This window comes from Halyomorpha halys, unplaced genomic scaffold (assembly GCF_000696795.3).
Source record: "Halyomorpha halys isolate HHAL.00 unplaced genomic scaffold, Hhal_1.1 Scaffold511.1, whole genome shotgun sequence".
In the NCBI taxonomy this organism is placed as follows: Eukaryota; Metazoa; Arthropoda; class Insecta; order Hemiptera; family Pentatomidae; genus Halyomorpha; species Halyomorpha halys.
In genome coordinates this window covers 11,311-33,206 of record NW_027106266.1, presented here as the reverse complement: position 1 = coordinate 33,206, position 21,896 = coordinate 11,311, and the positions used below count along the sequence as shown (strand labels likewise).

Below are 21,896 nucleotides of genomic sequence, written 5' to 3'. Positions count from 1 at the left end.
TATTTTCTAATTATGTACGGCAACATGGCAAAATGCCCACCAATCTTATTTTTATTTGTGATTTCTGGCATAGTGAACTTATATTAAAATATATAATGTAAACATAATGTAATGTAATGTATTGTTATGTTTCAGAGGGGGTACTATGTAGGAGAAGGATGGACGAAGGAAGATGGAGGAGCGGGCGCAGCTGCTCGGGACGCGGCGGGGCCGTGGTCCCCTCACTCTCCGCCGAGCACTATTCATTCTACTCGCTCTCTCCATATTCTCCATATCATACAGTCTCTTCTACCTCAGCTACCCGCTCACTAGGTAACTTATACCTTATGTATACTTTGTGTAAACTTTAATTGTTACAGAATAACGTATACAAAAAAAAAAAAAACTGGGCGCTGCCCATCATACAACTTTCACAGTCTTATATGTTTTAAAACATCTATTAATAATTAGTATGATAATGTGTTTCATATATAGATTAGTTAAACTTAATTCTGACTATTGACATAACAAACATGGAAACAGGAACATAAATCATAACTATCAAATTCTTCTATACTTTATATATGTGTATTGTTTATTACTATCGACAATCAAAGATTTTGCTAATAAATCATAATAAAGGTACCTAAAATTAAAAAAAAAAATTAAAGTAAAACAATTCGGTATTCAAGCCCTTATTATAAGAAATAAAATTAAGGTTTGATTTTTTATTAAAAAAATAGTATCTTCTTCTGTCGCCATAGATATCCTTATTTTAGGTTTCTCGAGATAGGAATAACGAAATTCTGCCTTCAATTCAACAGTTAAATAAAAGATAAAGAAGCAGTGTACATACGAATTCGATCGGTAGAGATCGATCGGTTCGGCCTTTTTCTGATTTGAACTATGGTCTCTATTTTTCCTTTTGGTTTTTTTAGTTGTTTACCGAATTCTTTAACATTTTGTATTTTTTAATTTTTTATTATTGCTGACTATGAGAAATGGTTATTTATTTCGAATAAACAAGGTTCTTTTTTTTTCTTACCTTCTGGAACAAAAAGAACTAAGCATTTACAAATATATACAATAGAAAAATGATATGTACATATACCAGCTATTCCATTTTCTTTTTTTGCCGGGATGGCATTATAAGAATGGTTACCGCGTCCGCTGAAGGCGGTGTCACCAATGATGGCATATGTTTGCTTGGATGCTCACTTTCCCTCAGGGTTCTTTTAAATTCTTCATTTATGACCTGTCAAAATATTTCAATCAGAATAAGACCTAGGTGATATTATAGAACTATCAATTAATACAGATCTAATTAATCGGACATTGATTTAATCGAAATCGTTAGAGCTATTGTCGAAATCCTTAATAAGTAAACTCGATTATTTGAAGTTAGCAACAATTGTGGTTGATCGATTTTAACGAATAATTTGGTTCATAATTCAAAAACTCGAATTCGAAGTTTTTCTGGATCACAATATATTCTTTCCCGTACTATATATTCCATATATAAGTAAGTAATAGTAAAAACAAGAAATCAATTCTGGAACCAAGAAAATTTATAGTTTAAAATTAATAATAATATAAATAATTGTCAAGAAATAGATAAAAAATAAATTATTCTCATAAAAAAATAATTATTATCCAACAAAAGAATAAATTCATCAATTAAATAAACGTTTGAACGTCAACAACAGTTATTTCTCATATGACATAGATAAAACTAACATTAAAGTTCATTACCAGTGATTTCCAGGTTCGTCAAGCGAGTGGGTCTGTTTCGTGAAGTGTTAAAAAGTAGAGTTGTGAATGACTTAAGAAAAGAACCATGGTTTTTGATAGAAGGAAAAGATTTCCGGGTGTTGAAGTGGACAGGGTGCTTTATTTCTTTGTGTCAGGGTCGGCCTTTGACATTTTATGCCCCCAAGGCAATTGCGTTATGAGTACCCCCTCTATCTCTCCCAAAAAAGAGTTAATTAGGAGGAGAAAATGAGATTCACGTAAAGAGCGTACTTATGTACAAAATATAACACAGTCATCTCACTCCAAATTTCGCTAACAATAATCAACAAGATTGTCCTTCTTCCCTCCTCAAGGAGTGACCTGGTGAACGCCTCGCCTAACCTACAAACCCTTCTTCATCAGCTATAAATAAAAACCAGTAAGCCTTGACTAGTAGTCTCCTGCCAATGATAGCCTGCGGACTAATAAGCCAGAAAACATTTTAATAAAAATATAGAGCCAAGGTGGCTCTAGAAAAATATTTGGAAATTGGGTTGCTTATAAGTGCACTTGAAGGCACGTTTATAGTGTGCATACTCGTTAAAATTTTTCAGTGCCGTTTGTAACCGAGGAGTTTAGGCATCACCTTAGCAAGCTCGTAAATGCAGCTGCGCCGGTTGGAATTCGGCCTGGGGAGATGGGTCCTACTTGACCACTTCCTCACTCTGGTTAGAATTCTTGGTTACCTGTAAAGCCGTCGAAAGGTCTTGTTCTCATCGAATTGAAGGATTTTTATGGATATTGGAAGTTGATTATTTAGTAAAGGTATTGTAGTATTAGATACTGTACTAAGGAATGCCTATAGAAAAGGAGAGAGTTCCAACTTAACTCAAAGTAAAGATGGAAAGCGTACAGTAAAGCTGACTGATGAGACTGTAGTGGCCCAGAGTGTTAAGGTTTCACTTTAGCAACATCGAGTCATAAGCTTGCCTGGTTCAAATTCAGCTTCGATGATAGATCGTGGTAGACCCACGGAATGAATTTTCACCTCTCTACTCTGACTAGTATAAGCTGGTGAACTGTGGGATAACCTCCCCGTCCGTATGCCCATAATGGTCCGGTAGGGGGAGAACAAAATTAAACTATAGTAAGGCTGAGAATGATGGTATAGTATGTTCTCATACTTGATCCATTGATCCACCCGAGCAATTTTTATGAAGTGGTTCCAACGTTACTATTTTTTTTTCGTCCATGTCTCTATGATAAATGCGAGTATAATTTTTCCTTAAGATGAACATAGTTTTGGCTTGATTTATAGGTAATCAGAATTTTTAAGGTCAATTCGCCTATCCTCAAAGACAATCTAACAATTAACAGCTTTTATTATGCATTTATTTGCAACAATTTTGACAGTAATATTTTCATTAATAATTTAACATACCTTAAACATAAATTTACATCTCACGTCCAATTATTTAAAAACGTTTTGCAGGTTATTCTGCACATGTCATTAATAACAAATCAAATCACATTAATTATTAATAAGCTTGCCTAAACTATTGTCTAATAACCTATTTTTTTCAAAATTTCATTAATTTTTAAAACATTTATTTCATTTTAGATTAATTAAACACTAGTCTCAAGAAATTGGACAGACTATATATAATGTGTTCCCATGTTAAGTGTAGGCTCATTTATAGTACTGTATTTCTGTTTTTTGAAAATTTAAAAATTCCTTTAAGGACTGTTTACTGTCCATTGACATTCTGCTTTTCTTTTTTTTAATTAAAAAGATAAAAAGAAAAGATTCCATGCTTTATTAAATATTGGCTAATTAGTGAGAGTTTTAAGACGGCCATAAATTCGTTTCTGTATTATATTTGGTAGTTACTAATTTTTAAAAATTATATTGGGATATATGCCTTGTCTACCTGATCAAACAACAATGTGACACTCAGTTTTCCTTTGGCTCGCACAAAAGGTTTATTCTTTACAATTTCTATTAATTATGCCCTAATATGTCGTGGAAGCCATATGGCACAGAAGGTTACAGAGTTATGATTATTTACCGACAGATGTGTCTCGAATATTTCTTCGAAACTCATGATTAAAAATTAAATCCCCAAACAAGCACTTTTATCTTCCGATCAAAGTTTGTTTGTTTTTCCTGTAACATCACTCGAGTGTACACTTCGATGTTAGCAGTGAAAGCTTCCTCACTACCCCATTTAACTCTACTGTTTACCTTGAACTAAGCAACTATAACTAAAAGGTTTTTTATTTCTGTTAACTGACTTTATTATTTCGTTTTTTATATCGGTACCAGAACTAATTAAATTGATATTTCTTTTAATTTCACATGAAAATATATTTTATTTTATATATATTCAGTTTCTATAAATCCCTAAATATTCATTATTTTTTATCGAGTATTTTCTTTTCTGATCTTAGCCAATTCGTTTCCTTGGCTTTCAATGTTATTTTACTTACCTATCCTTTGACATTAAAGTAATTAAGTAATTTAACTAAGTAAAATAAACTAACTCTACTTAGTTTATGATTTATAAAACTAGAAAAATGTGGCTCAAAATCAAGGATCTCCATTATTTCTTCTTTCCTTCTTTTACAGATGTTTCCTTATATTTATTAATTTCAGTTTCTGCTAACTTTATTTAACATCCATCTATGTCATCGATGGAGTAACCTACTAGTTCAACAGCCCGAGGAAAAAAAAGTTATTTTATCCTAAAGTTATTTTAGAATTAATTAATGTAAACTTTATACAGTTTGGAAAATTGCGGTCGTTTCAAAACATTACAAAAAACATTGGTGCGGTGCAAACAACTTTGAATTGAAATTAATCCTCGCTCGTTTAAGATCAGAAATTTCTATACTACTCACTTTGCTAATTCTTTCCCGCACTAATGTTCTTAAAAGATATTTAGTTGATTGATTGACTAACTCCTATTTCAGCAGTCTTCAGGATATTAATTTTATTAATATTTCAAGTTGGAAAAGTTCAACATTTTTATTTTACAAAGTATGGCAAAAACATAAAAATGTAACAGTTTAAAAAATTTTAATTCTGTTTTTGAACAATTATCAATGCTGGATATGCATGGAATCGGTATTGAAAAATATATGACTTTATGATGATAATCATCCTGTCATTTTAAAAGGCTCACATATAGGTAAAGTTAATTAAAAAAAACTAACTGTTTAATATATATTGTGACATGAAAACATTTGTCAGACTGGCGAAACCGAAAAACTCTCTGCGCAAGCGCAAAACATATAGTACAAGAGCCCAAGAGGAAAAAAGAGGCAGTTATTTCATCCCAATTTTTACTACTTTATTGAAAACTATGTATAAAATTGATGAGTTTGCGAAGTAGGGGGAATAAATAATGGCGGCTGTTTAAAAACGATAAAAAAAAACTTTTTCATTCGAAGCTTTATATCTTAAAACGTAGCAACAACACAAGAAAACCTAAGAGAATGTCATTTAAAGTAGAGTAAATTTGCTAAAATATGAACCCTAATAAAGCTATTTACGTTGAATATTTCTCGAGATATAGATTTTTAAAAAGCAACATTTCATAAACATGTTGTATGGAACGTACTGTAAGATTAGTAGTTAGTGAATTTATTTTGAAACATCTATATCTCAAAAACTATTTTATGTACAGATATCTTTAAGCACTCAAATTAAAGTTTGTTTAATGTGCTATAAAGTAATTTATTTTCGTAGGAGTAGTATAGTATAGTAGTTTTCATGAAATTTGCTAAAATAAATTGATTTATGGTTGTTCGGACAAACTTTCATTTACCAAATTTGTATTCATATGTGCATATAAAAATTACTATTCCTACGAAGATAAGTGTCATTAACTACTTTATAGTAAGTTAAATTTTCTTTATTTTAAGCGTTGGTATACATATGTGCGTCTTATGGGTCTAGAGATATATTTCCAACATTGTATACGAACAACTAGAAATTAACATTTTGTGAGTTTATTTTGTCAAATATCATGAAAACTACTATTCTTACGAAGATGAAGGTCATAAACTATTTTATAGCACATTAAACTATCTTTAATTTGATTGCTAATAGACATCTGTACGTCAAATGGTTTTTGAGATATAGATTTCTCAAAATAAATGAACTAACTACTGATATTTCAGTACATTTTTAGAAATGTTATTTTTTAAAAAGATATATCTCGAGATCTATTGGACGTAAATAGCTCTATTATGGCTCATATTTCATCAAATTTACTCTTCTTTAAATAATGTTTTTTTTTTAAGATTTTCTACTGTTGTTGGTAGTTTTTAAGATATAGAGCTTCGAATGAAAAATTAATGTTTTTTTAAGGTTTTGAAACAGCCGCCATTTTTTATTACCCTTACCTCTTTGACTAGTAATTATACATAGTTTTCATTAAAGCAATCAAAAATTTGGGTGAGATAACTGCCTTTTTTTCTTCTCTGCTCTTGTACTAGTTCTAGAAAGCAGTCGTGTGAAATGTATTTTCTTCTGCTATTTTAATTTGGGTTTATATAAATTCTGATTAGCTATGCTGTTTTTATTAATCCTTCCTGTTAGTAATTCACTTGATAAAAATTATAGTTTTGTTAGTCTTGATTTATCTTGATGTATTGAAACATACTGGAATTATTAGACAGTTGCAAGGTATACTAATTCAGATGAATCCTTGTAATAAATGAATAAATGTCTAAGGAAGACATTTTTAATTTTCGACAGATTACCTTATATATTTAAGAGAATAATAGATTATTGATACTCATATACTTGCTGATATATATTTGTGGATGGAAAATGAAATCGTGGCATATTATTTAGTGTTTGCTCGCTGTGGGTGGTAGTTTGACACCTGTTAGGTGTGTGTTAATTGGGCACCTGTTACTTGTTTCCTCTTACCTGGCTAAGACCCACCGCTGGGAACAAGTTCCCTTAATAAAGTTGCTAGCTACTGGTCACAGCCTCCTCAAATTACATGACAGTAATTAGTTACGGCTATGAAAATTATTAATGTTCGTTAACTTATGTCTTCCAAAGTTTGTTGTTAATATCATAATGAAATTTTTTTTTTTGGATCGTTATACTCCGGTCATTGATAATTTGGAAGATAAACAACTCAATGCAATGAGCTAATGTTATGAAATGATGGTATATAGTTTAAAATATACTACCGACCAAAAGTTCTCTCGATTTTGCGAGAAATTTCGTCACTTTTTGAAATAAATAAAACGACACCAAAATAACTTTTCAAATGAAACTTTATTACAATAAAATAAATCTGTAGTTCAGAAATAAAAAAAAGACTATGTAATATTTTTCTAAAAGCATGTAGCTTCTCTAAAAATTGGTCTTAGTATCTCTCAGTTCAGTATCTCTTAATGTGTATAATATTTCTTGATTTTTTGGGAGAGCAGTTTGAATAGAAATTTCCCTCCTGGTAAAATTACAATTACTTTTATTTTATTTTTATAGTAAGCAATGCTTGTCTATACCATAGGATAAAACAAAAAGTTAAATAAAAATGTGTAATAATGCTAAAATATAATTTGGTAAAAAATGGATTTTTTTCGTATAAAATAATATGATTTTAGAGGAACGTAGTAAAAAAAAAAAAATTAACCTTTATGTAGTCAGTTAACAACTGGTTATGTATAGTCATCACTACCAATTATTATTTATTTAATTAAAAATTAATCCAAGTCCCTTAATCTTGTAATATTTATTGTAATTCACACTTCATGTATATATAATATATATATATGTATATATATTTAAAACATTTTCATAATCGTGCTTAACAAAAAAAAAATATATCTTATTGTTATGAAAATGATAACCGCAATTGGAGGAAAGAGAATCGAGAAAGTGAAACAAAGGACGTCAAAATTAAGTATGCCTTTTCTGTCAGAAATCCCATAAACGCGATCTAAAAAAAAAATTAATTTTTTATCAGAGTCTAGTGGGACTTACTATTAATTAAAAACTCAAGAAACCAGCAAACTCGATATAAATGATTGCTAAAGCTACTTCGTATTACTTCTATGATATGCAATTACATTAAATGTCGGTCCACACAGATATACTATGGACCCACAGAAGCTTTGTCCAGCTTGTGATGGAACGGCCCTGGAGGATTGTTTCCATTTTTTGACAAATTGCCCCGCGTATCATGAGAACCTAATCCGCTAAGGGATATTAGCCGAAATCAGTTAAATCAGTATGAATTTCTTTCTGTGCCCTCAGGATTGCACCTTTTAACTGTTTTTTTATATATGTAACCCAAAACCTTGCTTAGACCAATACCTATCGTCCCAATAGGAGGTATAGTTTTTTGTTTATATATATTATTAAATATGAAGTGACGTTTGTTATTTTCATGTTTTATTCTAACGAATGTGGATAGCCCAGCTTGGGTATATTGTTTGTTATTAGTTTATATAAACGATCATTTACTCATCATTTTTGTAAAATTACTACAATTAATTATCTATTTCACGTATTTCACAGGCTAACTCTATTTGTACGAGGGTTGCGCCATAAACAAATAAATAAATTATTATTATTACTGCTTCTAAAAATTATGCAGGAGTATGCAAAGTAGGTGGAAACTGAATCTCTGAGCATTTGTAGACTAGAAGCTGGGAATTCCCTATATGAATGCCTCAGTAGTTGACCAGAGATCAGATAGAATAGCTGCAGCCATATTAATGCTCTGAATAAGCATAAATTAACAAATTTTAAGTAAAAAATAACAATAGACGAGAATGAGATCGGATTTTTTCGACTTGAAAAATTCAACTTGAAATTTTTAAATTCTTTATTTGATTCCTGGAGATGATATGAACTATTGTGGTAAAATTAAAAAAAAAATAGTTAATTTCTGGATTTTGACTTTATTGTTTGTTTTTATTTTGTTAATATATGTAAGATTATGGCTAACTCTGAAACGACCAATAGTAAAAGTCCTGTCGGGGAATTGCCTTGTGGTGTTAATGGTTCCCTCGGTTGACTTTTATTATTGGACAATAAAACGAACTTCCTCCCGGTTAGGAGCTATTAAACATTATAGGTCTTTACGAATTCATCAGGGAGAAGGATCATTTTTTTTTAATGGGATTTATACTTCATTTTTTTCTATTAATATTTTTAAATTTATTTGTTCCTTTAGCCATTTATTTTATTCATAACATTTAGTAGTTTATATATTTTAATGTGCTCAGCTCATTTTATTGTCGATGCACGTGACATTTTGTTTCTCTGAATTAGCCGCTTAACTCTTCGACCAGAAGGTGCTTAAAATTTCTTACTCAACATATGTCGTGTTAATATTAATTTATTTTGAATGAAATATGCTTGAACAATCCAATATTTGAAGAAAAAAAAAATGAACATGAAATGTAGAAATGATAAGGTGAAATATAAAATCATTAAAATTATTATTCATTTTACATTTTAAATATGGTCCGGTATATTTATATTTTATGGTATAATTTATATTTTAAATATGGTCCGGGTGCGGTAAAAAAAAACTCAAATAGTAGATAATTCTACTATTTTATTGAGCCAACGTTTCGCCCCACGTTGCAGGGCTGTTTTGACGGCAGTCAAAAACCAAAGTGACTTTGGTTGACGGCAGTCAAAAACCTAAGTGACTTTGGTTGACGGCAGTCAAAAACCAAAGTGACTTTGGTTGACTTTGGTTTTTGACTGCCGTCAAAACAGCCCTGACGAAGCCCTGCATCGTGGGGCGAAACGTTGGCTCAATAAAATAGTATAATTATGGACTATTTGAGTTTTTTCTTTACCGCACCCGGACCATATTCCATTCATCTATACACACGGTCAATCAATAATCTTCCAGTACATTTTAAATAATTTTTATTAAGATATGGTTAATTAACATTAGATATAAAAAGGACTCCATTAATTGTTTTCCTTCGCCTACCTTTCATTTAAGTCCGTTAGATAGTTTCGTTCACGGGTGCAAGGTCCAAACACCGCACGTCGTTAATAAACAAAAATTTATCACATTAGTGTGAGTAGAGAGAATACAAATGTGGAGTATGGCCTGGCTGACAGGGGGTATATTGTGTACATGTACGACATTACTGGATATGGGCACATTTGGTTACATCATCAGCTGGCAAATACTGTGTGTTGTCATTTCGAACATTCTACCGGAGTTAAATACCGAATCGGATAGCTGACCCTTCCATAGTACACTTGTAAAAGAATCATTTCTGGTCTAAATAAATGAGGAAATATATTCAGAGTTAACCCGTGTCTATCTTCGTTAAAATATTATTCTTATCATAAATCCTCAAGTACAACGAATAGTTTGTAGTTTACCTAAACAGTACCTTTTTCATTTTCAGGAATATTTTTATCTATTTCAACATTAACTTGTACCATTTAAAATGACATATCTTTGAAATATGAAGAAGTCCTTAGTAAATAAACTATGTAATAGTTCTGCGACTTTAAATCCGGACTTAATGGAATTTTTTTTTTTATTCACAGTAGTACTGAAAATAGAATGAAAGAACTTTCCTTATCATCGATCATTGCTAATTCTCATATTTAGAATAAATTTCCCAATCCCTAGTCTAAGTCCTTCGCTGGACCTAATCTACTTTTCGGAAATAGCAAACCTCTTCAAACGGTTCAGTTAAAGAGGTAACTCTCCCTACGTCCTAGTTCTTAAATATAATATTATACTTGGTAAAAGAGATACGAAAAGTATTATTTTCCTAACCTTCTTATTTCTAAAAAATTATTGGCAAATGCATTAACTGTTCGCATCCTTAGCCCTAATATATTCACCATTTTCCTGAATAATGTTTTGGAGGATTACCTCTACTTGGTAAAGGTTTCTGTTTAAATTTACTGGATTATTAATGATTAAAGGATGACCTAAGACATTTTAATTATTTAAAAAAAAAGCATTTGTATTAATCACGTTCATTTTTTACGTTTGTTTGAATCGCGCAACAAAAAAACGCTATTCCCACTCCTTCCTTCTTTATTTGTTTCTATCGGTTGCTCTTTAGTACTTGTGACAAATTATTTGTTTCAATTCGCTCTATTAACTTAACCTACTTAGAATCATCATTTATTTTATTCAAACTTTATCTTAAGTTACATTATCGGCGTTTTTTCGTTGATTTTATAAAATCAAATTATCATCTCTCTCTCTCTCTCTCTCTCTCTCTCTCTCTCTCTCTCTCCCTCTCTCTCTCTCAAATAACTTTTTTTTTTTCATTTTACCATTCGAAAATCACAAAAACAGATTGAACCACAGGTCCCCAACCTGCTCAAACCTTGGGGACGCAATTAGAGTTTTTTAATTTTATTTAAACTTTATCTTACTTTCTTACTTTATCATTAAGTTACATAATCACCATTCTTTATTTATTAGTTTTCATTTCCTCTCCTTTATTTTATAATATAATGTTATTTTCATTACATTTTATAATTCATTGTATAGTTCTTTTTTTTTCTCTCTATACAAATATTTTTATTTTATTGTTCCTTATTTGTCCTCGTTCATTTTTATCAACATTGATCTTCTTCGTTATTAATTTTACAATTCTCTTTTTTAAGTTTTAGCTGTGAAGATAAACGAAACGCTCAATCATGATAAGAAGAGATGTTTTATTTATATTATGCTACATTGACTATTCGATATAATCCTTGTGTCTCAATATATTTGACTATCTAGTACTTCTAAAACATTTTAATTTTTTGTTCGGAAGAGTACCTGTATCCAGAATCCCCTACCTCAGTTTTTGTTTTCTTTTATCCTTTAGGGTCATTCTAACTTCCAATTCCCGTAATATTAAAATTAGTTCTATTTAAAAATAAAGTGTTGTATAGTTGCAATATATTTTTTAAATTTATTAAATACTCCATTACTTTTTCGATCATAGATAGAATACTAGGCATAGGTTAGGGGTCAGCCTTTTCAAAGGTTCCCGATAGATCCCTCAGTGGCCTTGGATATAGTATGGAGTCAGTGAAAAGTTCTTTTGATGACCCCTGCAGGTGCCTTTCGGAGCAGTTCCGATCTCAACGGGCGCTATAAATAGGAAAGCCCTCGGAGTATAATCTAAACTTGTGAAGGCTTTATATAGGCCAGTCCCTAAGCACTAAGCCGCTGATAACGTAATCTCTTAGGCATCACCTTCCATTATTAGCCTGTTCTCCTCCTTTTTTTTTAATCTATAAAAGTTTTTCTTCTTTTTTTCCTTCCCGGCTTGTCGAACTTGGGTTAGAAAAGTTATGTTGTAAAAGTTCGTTTCGTTTTAAAAAGTCAGTCGTATCTAAAAATAAATAACTACGAATGATATGGCTACCCCCTTTGTTTCATTTTTTTTTAAATCACTCGTGAATGATATATTGCCCAATAATTTTTTTTGTTAGGTTAAAAAAAGGATTACTTAATAAATTCTTTAGATATATTAAATAATTAATGTTTAATAAATTTATTTCACGCAGCATCCCTTTTTATCGATGCGTTTGTTGTTGACCGCGGAAATTATATGATGAGAGGATGGTTGACCAATGAAGTACATGATTATGTAAAACTTATTTTATTACTGCCTACGTTTCGGTCAGAATTACAGGTCTTCATCAAGGCTAAGAACTAAAAACAAGACTACTATAATGAATAAGAGGAAATTCAAGTAACTAGAAAATGAGAAGGCAGATAATAATTATTATTGGAAGAAACTATATAGCGTAAGTATTGTAACAAGATAAAAGAAATTCGAGGATAAAGTCTTATTAAAATTATGAAAGAGGGAAGATAAAATGACAATGCTTATATACCTTTATTATCTATTTTCTTCTTATTTTGTAGTTATTCTATATTCATTATCGTTGCTATCTTGTATTTTATTCTTAGCCCTGAAAAGGGTCTGTAATTCTAGCCGTAACGTTGGTCCTTGTATAATAAGTTTTTAAAAATTATTATTTCCTAAACTTAAAAAACTTTGTTTTTAACAAAAAAAAAATTGTTTTTTATATATATTTATTCTATTCTTAAACGTTCGGGGATACTCTGTCTCCCTCTTCAGCATAATATAGTTCATTTTAATTTAAAAAAGCAACCATGGGTTATTTTATGTTATTACATAATGTATGATATATCTATATCAGGACACTATTCCCGAAATGTCCAAGAAAAAATAAATGTATTAAAAACTGTTTATTTTATTTTAAGTTTTTGGCCTTAAGGGACATAATTGTTTTTTAATATATGCCATATAAAGATACAAATTGAAAAAATAATAAATTATTCTTTTTTGTTTTCTTCACTGACCGCCCCCACGCCCATCTTCTCGTGAATGTTTATTGTTTAAATCATTGTTCTTTTAGCAAACGAAGTAATGACTATTTTCTTGACTTGATATGTTTTGTTTTGGAGTTTATTTTTCAATTTGGAAATTACAAAGAAATTGGATCGAAAGAAATTTCATCACCTTTTATTTACGTAAGTATTGCGATATATTGCTCTGGAATTGTCTCTATATGAACATTTTCTATCTGAATTCCATGTTCGCTCTTTCCTCAACCTTTGCACTCTTCATTAACCATTCGCTATATATAACCAGACTGTTCGACTTTATTTTGTTTTTCTATTTCGAACTTAATTAAATTATTATCTGTCTTCTCGCAGTACTTTACCAATAATGTGTGCTATTTTCATTGCGCGTTATTAAATACATACAAATGGAGATTAGGGGATGTATATTGGAGCAAATGTGTGGGCTCAGCTGTTCATTAAACCATTATAATGGCTGCCTATTATTAAGCCAATATAGAATCTGCCAGCTAATGCTGGATTAATTTCTAATCCCGGCGTATTTCATTAGTCCATCACTGTTTGTTTATTATTGACAGGTATTACAATTTCATATGTGAAAATATTTAATTATGAACATTTCCCTATTGTCTTCGATCTTCGATGTATACATGGTTTATTTGTGGTAGATAAAGATAAAACTGATGGGATACGGCTTGAAAATTTATTATGTAGTAGCCAAGAAGGCGAAAAAAAAAATTCTATTCATATCAATTTAATCATAGTTTTATTTATAACTAAAGTTTGCCTACTCTGGTTATTAGATCGTTGATACTATTTTTTGTTCTGTTCTATTAAAGAATTTAAAAGATTTTCTTTATTCATTAATTCTTTTTATCATATAATTTTCATACCTTCGGGGTAGTAAATTGAGATATAAAAAATGGTGAATAAATACGTCCACCCTCCGTTTTCCACCAACCTTTTAGATGATTAGTCCCTCTTTTTCCAGTGGGTTGTGTGCCCATTATCATGTATCTATTTTTAAGAGCTAAAATGATTTTTTATTTTAGAATTTAATTAAGTTTCCAGAATGTTTGGGGTGGAAACAAGCAAAGACCGAGTCCGCATCACTTTAATTTGGTTTAACCTCATTTTTCAATCAACCAAAGATGTAATTCAGGAAAATCTAGCGAACCATATTTTTCTGGATAATGTGTCTATTTACGATGTCCACCTTCGTTGTAATGGTAGTGACTATACGGTTGCGTACGTAGGGATGGAAGGTTTCGTTTTATACGTAGGTAGATGAGTCAGCTATCAGTCTTCGTTTTATATTGTCTTTATTTTTTTGTTAGTATTAGCATTAAATAAAGGCCACGGTGCAAAAACTAGTTGTATGAAAAAATTTAAATGTGAGAAAAACAAGATTAAAAGTTTAGCTGCTCCCAAAAATTTCAGATTTTGTTTTCAAATGAGTGAGTTATCAGATAATTATTATAATTAATTTCGAAGTCCTAACTGATTAATGTTCATTTATTTTTTGACATCGCCTGTTTTTCTCGTTGACGCTTGCTTGCACATAGCCTTTTTTTTCCCTTGTATGTATTTTTCGAACCCATTTTTAACAGACATTGAACCTTTTTTTTTACTTTGGTACATAATGCTTTCCTTTATGTATTTTTATCCATTAATCATTAAAATTTTGGACAAAAAAATATTCCCCTCGTAATCGTTCAATTACAGTAAATCAGTATCAATATTGCTTTATATGATTTTATTTTTGTTTTCATCATTTTTTTTTGTAATAATTAAGAGCAACCTTTTTTCTTTTGAGTACGACGAGTTTTTTCCCCTAATATATCAATTAAATGTCTTATCAAATGTTAATTATAATAAATATTCAGAATACCAATTTTTCATTTTAAATTTCAGGTTGATATGAAAATTACCATTCCATTTAATTTTTCATTTTTGTATGTATCCAAATATATTATTATTTATATTTTTGTAGTGTTACTGTTAAGCTTCATTGACTTTACGAAAAATATAAAATCCGATAATAATTAATTTGTCTTCGAAGTAAGTGAGTATTCACTACTTTGCTATGTGAATATTAAATACAGAGAAATGATATTTTAATATGTCCTTTGGCTATTGTCAATATTAAGAAATAGTTGAAATTGTTTTGTTTCAATTAAGCGAAAATAAATATATTATATAAAATTTTATTTTATTTTTTTTAAATCATCTAATTTCTGCTTAAATGAATAGCTCTTGGCATGAACGGTATAAGGGGTCTCTGAAGGGAGCTTTTGTATTTTTCAAGAAAATACGAATTAAGATAAGACACAAAAGCCGAGCGTGATGAAAATAAATTCCAATTAAAGGAACAATGAGAAGAGCTGATCCATGGAAATAATTATAAATAAACTGAAGATAGTGTCTCGCACCAGCGACGGAGTATATGCTCAAATCTTCTCCATACTTTATCCTATTATTGTTTAAATGGATGTGTTTATTTTGATACAAACTATTGGTTTAGACTCTATATTGTGTTTTTGAATGTATATTTTTAGACATTTTTAAGTATTTAGCGTAGTTAATTTTTCATGTTTTCGTTTCAATACTTTTAATAGTAGTTATTCGAAAAATAGTGTTCTATTTAGGGGAAATCAGTTAAGACTCAAAAAGCTTCAAGGTAAATTCGCTCTATATCCTTTTTTCCCTCCTCATCATTTCCATAAAGCATAAAGTGTGTACTTACATATGTACCGATATAGAAACTAAAGGCAAAGTGAGAATACAAATAGTAATTCAAACTTATATACAGAATTTATAGTATGAATCGACCTATTTTTTTGAATGTAGAATAAAAAATATTGGAAATAGGACGGAATGTATCATTATTAAACTTTTACTGTCATTTTATTTTTAGAACATGCCCCAGGGTTTCATGTAAGGTGATATTTCTCTTCAATTTTCCTGTCAGCACGTGCCTCCGATTGTTTATAAATAAACGTTTTCAATATCAAACAGTTTAATTTAAATTTAAATTTCTTTATGTCATTGATACAGATTTATACTAATGAAAATTTGCAAATTATGTTCTATAAATAAGTGAACAGGTAACTGAATAGCTCAAACTAAATGGAAATTAAAACTACTAATGCAACTCCAGTTGCAATTACTAATTTAAATCAAATGTAATTCCAGTTCCTTTTAGCCCATCATTGTCATCAGGACTAAAAAAAGAAAGATTGCATAAATGCTCATCTCACATCAATAGCCCAAAAAATAATCTTGAAAAAAAAGTAAATTACAATTTGTAGTTGGTACTTGACTACTTTATAATGAGCGTATCGATTCTTTGCTTGAATAGTGAAACATCTTTAAAAAAAATAATAGTAAATATTTCGGTTTCATTTTGAAAAGGACTTGCTCCAAAGATATTACAGTAGACAAGGGATTCTCTCTCTACTGGAGTCCCTCTATGTATTATCCCTAAGTTAGAAGGTTATCACAGACTAACCTACGTCGACAGTACAATATATAGAACTGCACAAATTCAAAATAAAATAGTTTTTTTTTTTTTTTTGGTCAATTGTGCTATTATTAAAACAAAGCAGCAATATGTTGATCTCATCGTGATGTTCATCTAACATGGTCTTCAAATTTTTGGTCTCAAAAATGACAAAAATAGCACAACACAACTCGACAAACCAGTCGTTCTCAAAACTTGGAGATGTGTGCAGGTTGGTAAATGAAAGTTGTGTGATGGGCGCACCGCATCATATTTTTTTCCATATTAAGTATTTCATATGTTTTTTAAATGTAGAAAATTGATAAATCAATTTTTTTTTAAATTAAAATTTAGAGATCAATTAATACAATTTTATTTAATAGTTTAATTAAAATCTATATTTTTTTTATGTCATTATCCAGAACATCTACGGTTCAAGCTCCACACCCATTTTATTTAATTTAGAATATTATATTGTTGCGTTATGTAGATCAAACTAAATAATTGGTTAAAAATTGAAACGGTTAGAAAATATCAGTAAAGAAAGGAAAGTTTAAATTAAATGAAATGTTTTGTATATTTATCTTATTCATAATTCATAATTCTAAGTTTTATTTATATTTGAAAACTCACTTGTATTATGGCTCCTAACCCTATTCCATAAATCAAAGTTTAAATTAATTAGGAAAATATTATTTAGTTACTCCAACGTGCAAATATCGTCAGTCCATTCTTATGATTAGACATATTTTTGAAGAATGTTGAAGAATATTGGACTTAGTACTACTCAAACCCCTCTTCGTGCTTATTCCTTCTTATGTTAGTGTTGTAAACCTCTAGCTGGAATTAATATTATGGGTGACTTAAAGTGTACTCGAAAAACTTGGATATGAGTATGTAGCCCAAAACGTGTTGCTTAGAATGATAGCAAACATTGAAGAAAAAATTGAATTTTTGTGTGTTCTTTTTAATAGTCCTTTTTTTAGTTTTGGTCTTGTAATATATATTCATTTACATTTATCTTTCGGTTGATCAAGTGAACGATGAGGGATTACGTTCTCAATTGTTTGAGAAACTGATGTCTTAATAAATCCTTTGGTTTGTGGGCAGCCTCTTCGGACTTGATCTTGACTTGCTAATATGGCGGCTACTTTTAAAAGGGAAATCAGACCAGAGTGGGCAGAGGTAAATGAAAAACTCAATTTGGGAAGGGCTTTTCTTCTATCCTTTCGGCACCTCATCAACTGAGACTTAGAAAAAAAATTTAAATAGGGCGCCCCTTCCTCTCTCTTCCCCCATAAAACTACCCCTTTTAGTCTAAGGGGGTATTTTCCTTACACAATTTCAACTTGCTAATGGAATCTCAAGTTGAATTATTTCCTTCTTATAATTCCAGAGTAACTTTGTTGTTATTTTGGATTTTACACAAAGCCTTGAAGGACGAATACTTTTTAAGTTATATTAACTGAATATCAAAAATTTTATTCAACTTAGAACTTATGATAAATTTTTCAAGATTTTATTATTTTCCTAATATTTATTAGAAATAAATGCTTAATCTTCAAATGCCATTCTGAAGCATACTTCCCGCATTCTTATATTTTGCCATGGAAAATTATTTGTAAATTCGGTATTTTAAAATACCGGAATCAATCGAAAGCTTTGCTACAGGCCAGATAATTATAAGTTCACAAACATTTCTCATTATATAGTTGTTTTAAACTAAAAATAGAACGAATTGTTAGCTTTTCATCACAAACCGTGTTATAAGATCAGACAAATTTATGAAAACACTATAAATTACTACACACAGGTTTGTTATTTAAATTAATTATCTATTTTCTTATTCCTTAGTAAAAAAGATAAGTTGTTGTGTCCTCTCGCACGACTTATCTTATCGCTAAGTCAAATACAAATAATGATTACTATATACATTTTATATAATTTTGCTTTGATTTATATACATTTTAATTATCTTTAAGTTACGTATATACATAGTTTTCAAATTATTTGAAAAAGTAATAACTAAGGTGAATTTGTTAGTTGTGAAAAACTAACAATTGTGCAAAATAAAATTTTAAACAATTATTTACAATGTACAATAAGCCTTTTGTTAACAATACTCTAATCTCGGTGAGTTTTTGTTTTGTTTTGTAAAGAATTAAATTACCTTTCAAATGTTAACATTGTGTATTAATAAATTATACTACTGTGATGTAATTAATTATAATTTTTAATAATATAGTAAATTATATTAATATAATGTACTTTTGGACTACGGCAAAATACAGTTATAATGAGAGTCCGGTTGAATCCGGTTCGAAAGACTCAGTTTTGAAAAATTTCTGCCAACCCTTTATAGTAGGTATAGTAGCCCCTTCAGTAAATCTGATAGGCAACACTGCAATCCTCTACTGTCTTTCAGGTTTGCGTCAATATTGCTGCCGCATGGAAAACTTAAGTGGAAGAACATGTTATGAACATAACTATGAATCCTCGAGGTTTTATTTTTAGAATGGAAAACTAATTTTGAACTTAAATTAGAAACTTAAATTTCTAAAATTTAAAGTTTTAACCGAAAAATTTACCTTGGTGCTAAATAGAAAAGAAATTAATATTTAAAATATTTTTCCAAGAAAAAAACCCCTTATTTTCTTAAAGTGTCATATAACATTTTCTTTCACTTAGCTCTAATAATTACTATGCTAATTATTAATATCTGACTGTAAAACATTACGGGTAGTTTGTGTATAAGTAAATAGTTCAATATTTAAATTTGTAAAATAAGAATTAAACATCGTTTAAATATAGATCAAACTAAATAATTGGTTAAAAATTGAAACGGTTAGAAAATATCAGTAAGACAGGAAAGTTTAAATTAAATGAAATGTTGTATATATTTATCTTATTCATAATTCATAATTTTAAGTTTTATTTATATTTGCAAACTCACTTGTATTATGGCTCCTAAGCCTATTCCATAATTAAAAGTTTAAATTAATTAGGAAAATACTATTTAGTTACTCCAACGTGCAAATATTGTCAGTCCAATCTTACGATTAGACATATTTTTGAAGAATGTACTCACTATTTGCCAATAATAAACAGGATAGGACTGACCCCAAATTTACCAGAAGCTCTCACAGATGAGGAAGCTAAAATTACATTAGTGTTTGAATTTTTAAAAGCACATCGCCTTCTTTATAAATTATAACTGCTCTTCGATTTTTATTTTATTTTTTTTATTATTTTTTTTACTTTTATCATGCCATAGGCGTTGATGACCAGAGGGTTTTACGCCCTTAAGCAACACTCAACAACAACTATTTACTTGGTTTATAAATAAATTGTATATACATGTATTATATAAATATTATATATTTCTACTGTCAGTTGTATCACAGCAATATAGAACACAATGTAATAGACAAATATAGTTGTTTTATTGACTGATCCTCAAGATCCACAAAATATATTTTAGTTATTTTTCAACTTATCATTTTTAAAGATGTTTTACGTTTCTGTTGCAGCCTGATTCGGAGGGAATGGCGGCCGGAGCCGTCGATCCGATGTCAGGTGCTGACGGGGCTGGCCAAGTCCCACGACCACTCCACTTCCGCCAGGCTGAGGATAGACCCCAAGGTTTTGGTCTTTGTCGAAACCACATATTCCCGCCTCGGCAGAGATATTGCGGAACTCTTGGTCTACAATAGGATAAAGTAAGTTGTCTCCGTTTATAGCATAAATCATGAATATCTACTACTATAAGCTATTGTAGATTTCAAAAGACGTATTATTTCTTGAAAATCAGTTATAAAAACAGATGGTGTGGTCAGCACCTATGCCCACTATGCAGGTTTATTTATTTTTAGCCTCTCTATTGATGCCTGTGGCTAATGATGACAAAAAAATGAAATTATTTTTTTTATCATTAATTGTCAGTCTGCTAGTGTTCCTTTAGGTAGTATCCATGGTCCCATCCTCTCTACAGCCTGTACAGCTAACATCTCAACCCATCGTAACACTATCTTCACCACGTATGCCGATGACACATTTATGCTCTCAGTTAATAATAGCATTAATTATATCTCGTTAATTGTATCTGAAACACTCCAATCCCATACCTAATTAAAATAAATTCCATAAAATCGCCTTAATTCTTCGTTGTAAACCTACATAGGTGGGAAAACGTTTTGAGCCACGGCCCCGTTTGTGGACCTACAAAAATTCGCAGCAATCTGTTAAGCTAAAAAAAAAAAATATCGCTACATCCATCCTTAGCGTGGTTGCATATGCAGAGAAATCATTTTATTTTTTTAATATTTTGAGAACGTGACATTAGATTGGGGCACCCCTGTCATGACATACACATGAGGCACCCCAGGGTGCCGTGGCCCCCACTTTAGGAACCTTTGCCGTACAGTACTCTTTTATTACCTATACTATTATATTATCCACTTATCCCGTTGGAACAAGTGCGCTGCCTTGGACTAGTCTGGCCAAACGATTAACTTGGAATCATACAAAACTGAAAAGGCAAATAACTTTAGTTCGATTCCGACTGTTACAAGACTTAGTATACGGTCTAAGCTTCCAATCCTTTACACAACAATTTAATTATAGCCATTAAATGACTATTAAGGCTATTTTGAGTTGAATTTTGGGACTCCACTAAAACCATCGAACTTCTGTATACAACCCTTACCATTCATCGTATAATTCAAACTGCACTTATCACAAATATCATCCATATCGCCCTTACTGTTCTTATGTAGATGATCTAAAATTCGATGACTATACAAACCCACTAGTTTATAACTTTGCTTTCTCTTCTATTCCTGCAACCAATGGGTAGTTTCTCTACAAGACTGTATCGTGTCACTGTAATAGAACTTACATCACATTTACTAGACGTATTTTTATGTAATACAGTTGTAGATTTCAATAAATTAATTTTTTTAAATAATTTGTATGCCAAAGACTCCATGGGTTAGGGGTAACTACACCATAAAATACATTCTTTATGTTATTTTTTACATAAACATTATTGCTAGGTTTAACGGAACAACCTGGGGAGGAGATTAATTGACGACGGAAACACCTAACGACCAAGTGATTACGTTTTTTATGAGCATAATGATTCTTCTGCCGGCAACTTTTCTACAATGGGAGCTTTTAGAAACAATTTTGACTTTTTTTGACATTCAAAGTAATTTTATGTTTCATTTCAGTTTAATTCGGTTATCTCAAACATTACATATTTTAGTTTACTATTATTATTATTATTTTTTTTTTTTTTTGTTAATATTCTTAAG

The 21,896-nt window shown here is 30.3% G+C and overlaps 1 protein-coding gene across 3 annotated transcripts in view; it reads left to right on the top strand.

Annotated features, from left to right (window-relative positions):
* Positions 1-21,896, top strand: part of LOC106683743 (N-deacetylase and N-sulfotransferase sfl) — a gene marked incomplete at its 3' end in the record, with an annotated part of 703,925 nt that overhangs the window by 671,765 nt on the left and 10,264 nt on the right. For all 3 annotated transcript variants that reach the window (XM_067044629.1, XM_067044627.1, XM_067044628.1), the window contains 2 exon segments: positions 136-312; positions 20,112-20,300. In XM_067044629.1, the coding sequence (XP_066900730.1) occupies positions 173-312; positions 20,112-20,300 (329 nt within the window).